Genomic DNA, 8,179 nt, shown 5'->3' with positions numbered 1-8,179 from the left:
TGTCTGTTGATGCTCAGTGTGCTTAGACTTTTTACCTCAAAAAGAAATGTATGCAAAACATATGTTCATTTGAAATCATTCAAAAAAGTAATGGTGTTTGATAATTGGCATTTAGGTCACAGAGGGATAACCCGCATCCAAGTTTAGGCGTAAGTAATCGATTACATCGGATTATTATGATGATTTTTGACATTTATAATTAATTATAATTACCAAAATTAGTTGTTTAAAGGATTTATAATCGATTATAATCGTGATATTTTCCAGGAGATTATAGCTTCTTATAATCGATTATAATTTATTTCTGTTCTTACAAAAACCCCTTAAAATAATTTATAATCGATTATAAATGATAATAATCTCTTATTTTGCCAAAAAATTTTCAATTCAAAACTATATTTGAATTATATCTTATGGGTTTCTATTTTTGTATCAATAAGAAATCTCTGAAAGAGAGATCTCTTGAACACTTTGGTTCATCTGAACTTAAAGTTTTACCACGAAACAAAAGTTTCATAGAGATCCTTTCAAATTAGTGGAAAAGCTCCCGCGGTAGATGAAAAATAAATTTTTCGAATCAATCATGAAACTAAATTGTTTTGCGGATGTTTTGGTGGTTAAAAAAGCTTAAAATACTTATCACAAAACAACTCTAATGGGGAATAAATGAAAAAATAACCTTATAAATTTGAATTGATTGGAAAACTTTAAAAACATTTTTCTCATTTTTCATAGGAACCAAAGTCTACAAAAAACATTAAATATAAGCAATTCAGATGCAACTTCGAAGAGAAAATGGACAAACAAAAAGGATTATAATGAATTATAATCGTTTAAAATGGATTTTTATGCAAATAAATAATCAATTATAAAGGATTATAACTATTTTTTTTTTCAAATTTAGTAAGACTGGTACTAAAGTCGTAAGATAATCGATTATTAACGCTTGAAACTGGATGCGGGAAATTAATGCGCGTAAAAGAGGGTATTTTTGAGCCAATATGGTAAATGGTCAAAAATTTGTCAAAAATTGAATTCAGGTGAATTAACTAACCCAAATAATACCTTACCGGACGCAAAATGTAACATTGCAATTTTGAAATATCGCTCCGCTCGTGGGAAAACGTTTTGTTTTTAAATTTTTCAGTTTTAAATTTTCAATAAATTTTAAACCAGAAACAATTTCAGACATTCAAAAAGCAGAAGTAACGTTCCTTTAAGTCTTTGTCCTGATAATAGCAGTTTTTTTGTTATAACCTATGGCTCTAAGTATATTGCTCAATAATTTTCAAAATTTTTGCTCGGAAGCTTTCAAGGTTTACAAACACGCTATATCCGTCACAGCCATTGCCGACGTTCGTTACATAACTAGCTAAGCCGAGTACACATTTGGGTTGAATGGTCGACAAGTCAAAAGCGTAGAGGGGACCCCCGTCATCAAGGTAGCAGATATTCGATCCTTCGAACCATGGTTCTGTGCATATTTGGTCGTATTTGCAATTATCCGGACTAAACTCGCGCTGAGAAGTTGGATAATTTTGATCATAGAAATAAGTTTCCAACAAGATATCTGGATAAACTGGGTTCCTTCTGTCGCCGGATACTGAACCCAGACCGCATGCACCCAGAAGTTCGCCCAGGTACGTGTGGTCTTCTTCTTGACACATTGGAAGTACATGAATATCGGAGACTTCCCGTTTCATTTTGATAAGAGCCAGGTCTTTGTAGGGCTTACGACGATCGGATTTATAACTGAAATCCAAAAAAATTCAATAACTAAATTTTACAATATGAACTTTAAAAAATTAAATTAGAAAAAATATTAAATATATATTTATTAATTATAAATATTAAATATATATGGAACCATTGCAAGCCATAGAGTGACGTTCGGGTTATAATTTTTTTTACAGTTGGTTTTTAAAAATTACAAGACATACCCTGAACGCCAAAAACCAACCATTAATGCTTAACAAAGCATGAAGAGCTCCGACAAATTGTGTGAAAGAATGGATCTCTGTAACGATCCCCCCTATGGTACCCAGTAACTCCTACCCCTATGAAAAACCAACGTTTAAGAATATGTAACTTTTGTACCTGTTTGCGAAAACGTGGGGGGATATTCAAAGATTCCAACAGTTTTTTCGTGTTTTTAAATGCACTACGACTTGTTTTCAAGTAATAACGGAAGAATCTTAATTGAATCACCGCAATTCATACAAGCCCGATTACTGTGAATTGTATTGCAACTCACTTTTTGGCTAGAGTCATGGCTTGGACTCCTATAAATGTACTCAGTCTCTTTGACGCACCAACGCGGAAGTCGGCAAACTCTAGCGACACTTTCTCATCTGAAACAAACAGACATTCATAACTAGTCATGCACTAAAATAGTTTCATAAGAGAAAATTTTCATTTTTATCTTCTTCCCACATTTATCATCACCCGCTCGCTCAAAATAAATCTGCTAAAAATGGGCGGTCTTAGCGTGGGGGGGGGGGGGAACCTTTTCTGGGAATCGATCCTCTCTGGCGTTCCAAAGTAAGTATACCGATTTTGCTACGCCTTTACAGCATCAATTTTTGGTCCAAAAACCATATAAAGAAGTTTCTTAAGGCACCGGGTGGCCAATAAACGCAAGGTGCGAGGTGGGGGGGGGGGGGGGACGCCAAAAAAATCTTTGGTAAAAATGATCCAAATAGATCTCAAAAGCGGCATTTTTGGCACCTAATGAAATTTTTGAATGCCCCCTGAAATTTATTTGTGGCTTCATTTATTTAAGAGCTTATCACATCATTTTGAGCATGTAACCCCCCCCCCCTCACCGAAAACTAAAAATCATCACGTTTTCGTGCTTTAATACTTATTAGTATATAAATTCATGTTATTAAATTCGTACTTTTGACTCTGATTTGTAATGGATTTCGATGTTTCTGAGGCTCTCACGAAGCAACAAAAAATTAGTAAGATCAATATAATTTTCTTTTTAAGCCAAAACTTATAAGCATACATTCTATGAAAATGTTTTTTTTTGAGATTAAATTCGGCTTGGTAAAAATAAGAAAAAGGCATCAGCCTCCCGGGTGGCATCTCGATGAGCAAAACCTATTAGTCTGCCTAATTTAGATCATATAGACAAAAGGACCGCATTTTTTTTTCAATTTTCACAAAAAAATTAAAAAGAGACAAAGAGATCTTGACAAATGAAAAAACGAGTCCAAAGATTCATTGGTAGTTGTTAACGCTTCAAGAAAAAATTTTTTATCCAATTGTAGAAATTTATTATACAAAATACGAGCCCTAATTTTAATCATCTTTTTCGCTCTTATAGTAGGCTTATGTCGGCTGCAAAGTTTTTTTCTTGTTTTGCCTGTTTTGTTAGTATCTGTTATCTCATGTTCATTTATGTATCCAAGAAATTGCTTATTTCCACAAGCCATGACTTGAAAAAGCTCAAAGCTCATAATTGTGTAACTCTCGAACCAAACAGAGTTTATGTTTGTCCCACATATGTTTCAAACTTTCCCACTTTTTCTTAAAACAATTCCTATACAATTGTCTCTATTAGCTTTCTATGTTAAAAAGTCTGTCCTACTAGCTGTGCCATAGATTAGTACACTATAATGATATATTGGTTGAATATATGTTTTTTATATCTTGAGACGTGTAGATGTGTAGAAATAATATCTGAGTTGATAAATCATTGAGCAAGATTTGACTCTTCCTTTCAAATTTTTTTCGATGTGTGCTTTGAAATTTTTTTTTCATCGTTTATTAGACCTGCGTATTTATGGGATCTATTGTTAGAAATTTTCTTCCTGTTGAACTCTAAGGTGGCTGTTTCATTTTGTTTTTGGTAAGCTAACTCCAAAAATTAATTTCCAGCATTGCTTGTATCAGAGTTCACCAGCCACTGATTTTCTGTTGTAGTTTTGTTCCTTGCATACTGTGCGCAATCATCAGCAAAAATTACATTTTTTTATGCATGGAGACATCTGGCAAACCAATTGTATACAGCAAAAACAAGAAAGGACTCAGGACTGAACCTTGTGGTACACCAAATTAGACTGTTCTAGTGTCTGTTAATGAATTGTTATAACAAACAAACTGCTTACGATTTTGAAGGTTTGACCTCAAAAAATTAACAACTTTAACTCGTAAGCCGTATTGTTCGCGTTTTTTAAATAAGTTATTGTGATAAACCGTGTCGAACGATTTTGCAAGATCTATCAACGAACACCCGGAGCCAACATCATCTTCTAAGTTCTCCATTATTCGTTCAGTGAGTAATACGACAGCATCAACTGTGCTTAATTATTTTGGAATTCGTACTAACCTGCTGTTACTTTATCAGATTTATTCAAAAAGTTCTCAAGCGTTTATTAATCAATTTTTCGAAAAAGAAAATGTGCCATTTTAATGAATTGGTTGAACTTAAGCAATCTTAAAAACTGAAAGAAGGATTATATGACAACTCTACACATTTAAAAAAAAGGCAACCGATTAGCTCAGATATAACCGAATTAAAGTTTTTGATCAGGTTTTTATTTTGGTTGTGATTATCAAGGCTGTTTTCTTTTCCTTCTTAAACTTCCTGGGGTGAAAATTTTCCAAAAAAATTTGCCTTTTCATTTTCTACAAAATATTTAGATTCCGTGGTGTTGCCATACTTTCGACGAGCTTTTGGTCTTTTTCAAAAAAGAATCGTGAAAATTTTAGCTCTTAACCATTAATAAATTGATTTTAGCTCTTAACCAATTTTAATTACTTTTATTTTTTGGAAGCTTAGGAATTTTTCATAAGTACATAAGATAGCTAAGAGGAGCTGTAAAAAGCAATCATTCACACCTTCAGTATCATTTTTCAACTTAATTTTTCAGTGGTCTGCCACAGCGCAAAATTGAACTTCGGCAAAGTCTCATGGTTATCCAAAACGTTCCAATTATCCCGAAAATCGAAATTATGTTTTTTAAGCAAAATTTTGTCCTCAGACAGAAATTGTGTCTCAATTTCTACTGCCTCGTGATCCGATATAGAGTTGTGATCTACCATTACTAGCCAATAAAAATTGGTAAACAAAAAAATCTATTGTCGACTGGCTGCTTTTCGTTATTCTTGTACTTTCACTTTTCACTTGTCGACTTAGACACATCAACATTCATGTCTCCACATATAGTGTGCATATCTCCAGGCTGTATTTTCTACTCGGAACAGATACGCTTGTAATTGATCAAGAAACTTTCAACTGCTTATTTGAAGTACTTTATAGACAACAAATGGAAATTTTTTCTCTATGCTGTTTTCGCATAAAATAGTAAAAATTTGCATTTTGTCTGAAGTCAGTCCTTTAACTTTATTAAATGAAATACCTTCGCTTACGTAGAAAGCAACACCTGCACCGCGTTTGTTTTCATTCACTGTTTCTACATGTTGACAACGTGCCGATTTGAAAATATCAAACTCCATATAATCTTTTTAAATTTTGGCAATGGTTCAGTAAAAGCCAAGAGCTAAAGTTTGCGGCTTATTAGTTTTAGTTTCAAAAAAGCTCGAAGGATTCATGATTTTGCGGTGATGAGCGAATGTTTTTCAAGAAAATGGAGATTCAGTTTTAGGTATTACTCCTTTTTCTAGCCTTTTTCGGTTGTTTATATCGCCAATATACTTCTACATTTTGATTTTTGATATTATCTGCTCATATTTTCAGAAATACTTTCTTTGTTTCTTAACCAGCTCGATTTTACTTTAAAGTGTTTTGATCAAAAGACTGCTGGGACTTGCAATCTGATTCAAGTAGTAACTTTTTCTTACTTCAGTCAATTTTGCTTATACTTTGAAAATTCATTCAATTTGTTCTTTATTTTGTTCAAAGATAATTGCTGAAAATCGCAACTATGGGACTTTGTCTAGTTTAGACACATCTCATCCCGGTTGCCAAAAACAACTCGGTAAAGATTTTACTTTCGAACGAAATAAATTGCTGAAAATCACAACTACAGTCAAAAATGCTGATTGAAAAAGTTATTAGAAAAAAAACTAAAAAATAAGGTAAACATCTTTTAAAAGCGTTTTTTTAAAGTACTTTTCAGTAAAACAAAAAAGAACAGAAAAGTTTTAACAAAATTAAAAAAAAAACTATTAGATTAGTGCGTCTTTAAGATCATTGAAATGTTATAAAACTGAGCTTTAGTACCGTGTTTTTTGCACCGTGTTTTTGTACCGTTTTTTTTATAATGTTTGTTATTTCAAACCATATTACACAAAAAAAACAAAAGAAACAAAAAAAAAAGAAATTGTTCATTTCCATGAGAACTGCTGAATTTGAATTTGCCTTTGGTTGAAAAACTTGGGAAGAACAAAACAGATAATGAAAAAAAAACGACAATTTTCCGAAAATATATAGTTTATTCTCTATTGCCAGCTCAATCCTTTCCCTTCAGGTGTATTTGGGGTAAAGGTGTCAACATTATTCTAACTTCGCAAACTCAAGCCAATCAAAATGGAGTATTTATGCAGAGCTAAGCGATTCAAATCTAAATAAAAAAGGATAGTCGGTTAATGTAGCACAGAATGATCCGACCATAGTCTTCGCAAAACTACGGTTTAGAAAGTTTTTTTTCCTAATAAGTGTAGTTTTTTTCTGCTTGGTGGGATAAAAGGTTCTAGAGTGAAAATGTACTTCAAGCTTATTAGACAGTCATAGTAATATAAGCAAGTTGGACAAATAACTTTGCAGAAAATGACAAGAAAAACTGAAAAAAAAATGAAAAAGTTTTTGAAATTTTTGGTTCCCAAAATGAAACTAAAAAAGTTCATAAACTGGTTTACTTGCTTAAAATTAAAATTTAATAGATTAGGCATAATTCAGTTTTTAAGACTGCTCGTTTGCTTTATTCGCTCGAGTTAAGACAAAAATAAAAAATTTCAAACCGATTTTTCTCGACACTTTGAAAACTTTTTGAAAAAATTTAATGTGGTTCAAGTTATGACGAAAAATGCTTTAAATGATATATTACTCAACCCGGTGCGATCATTGTTTGTGGTACCTCTTTTTGCGTTGAAAACTAAAACACACCAGAATACAAAGTTCCTACCCATTTTCAATGGTCGGAACAACAATTGGGTGACGGATCTCAAATCGGACCATTTAGGGGGAGGATGTTCAATTGATCCACTTACCAAAAAATAAACTTCATTGTCGGTTTTCATGTTTAGACCCTCAGATCGAGTAATGGTCCGGCTACTACATTATTGTGCGACCACAGAATTTTGGTCAACTATGATACCGACGTGGTTCGGCCTATTTAGTCACAACATGAAGTCGAAACACTAAAAATCTCTGGTATTTTCTGTTATACGGCCCAAAATTGCCAAACTGTTGAATAAGCTTCTCATTATAATGTGACTCAAGATTTGGCTAGAGCTAATTTCTAACAAAATCAGATTCGAGGATAATGATTCATTTTTCAAAATAAAATTAAACACGAATTTCGGGCTTAGAAACAGAAAAGACTCGAAATGTGAATTCAACTCACTGTTTTTGAGGTCAACGCAATGAGCAGCTGTCAACACCCATTTGGGGTGAATCACAACTCCCCCACAAAACTCATAATCTCTGCGATTGGCGCCAAATTCAGCATGAAGTTTGACAAAAAAAGGTCTGGCACTACTTCTGAAACCACCGATCAGTTTGGACTGAATCGGCCCCGAAAAACTGAACAGAGCTTTGGTATTGTTTCTTTCATTAATATTTTTTGTCAAGGAACCTGCAAACGAGCACAAAATGATAATGAACTGGATGGGAAACGAAACTGAGATAGTTGACATGATTGTAGTTAAGAGTTAAAGTATTGGTGGCTAGTTTAACAAAAATCTTATAGAATCAAATGGATTGTTGAGTAAACTGATGTTGTTTTGATGTATTCACTGAATATTTTACAGTTGTCCAGTTGATGAAGTTCAAACTTCCAATAAATCCTTCGAATGATCAAGTGAAGCTGAACAAAATAAATAAAACGTGTGAAATCTAAACAACTGATTCAATTCTCCAAAGAACATAAAGAGTTGTGGATGGAGACGCAATAATCATGTGCCACTTGTAGTTTTCGTAAAAATCACTTGAAACGGAAATAAATAGCGATTTTTTAAAATAATCTGATTGGAAGCTGTGACGAGCTTG

At 33.0% G+C, this 8,179-nt stretch overlaps 1 protein-coding gene across 1 annotated transcript; it reads right to left on the bottom strand.

Annotated features, from left to right (window-relative positions):
• Nucleotides 1-1,208: 1,208 nt before the first annotated feature.
• LOC134853285 (glandular kallikrein-like) lies at nucleotides 1,209-7,944 on the bottom strand. Its single transcript, XM_063869257.1, has 3 exons — nucleotides 7,536-7,944; nucleotides 2,255-2,351; nucleotides 1,209-1,752 (listed from the first exon to the last, which is right to left on the bottom strand). Exons 1-3 carry the CDS (start codon nucleotides 7,825-7,827, stop codon nucleotides 1,266-1,268), a joined length of 876 nt encoding a protein of 291 aa, XP_063725327.1. The 5' UTR covers nucleotides 7,828-7,944; the 3' UTR covers nucleotides 1,209-1,265.
• Nucleotides 7,945-8,179: the final 235 nt, after the last annotated feature.

This window comes from Symsagittifera roscoffensis, chromosome 8, assembly GCF_963678635.1.
Source record: "Symsagittifera roscoffensis chromosome 8, txSymRosc1.1, whole genome shotgun sequence".
Taxonomy (NCBI): Eukaryota; Metazoa; Xenacoelomorpha; order Acoela; family Convolutidae; genus Symsagittifera; species Symsagittifera roscoffensis.
Note: the sequence above shows the minus strand (reverse complement) of the source record. Positions and strands in the feature narration are given on the sequence as shown.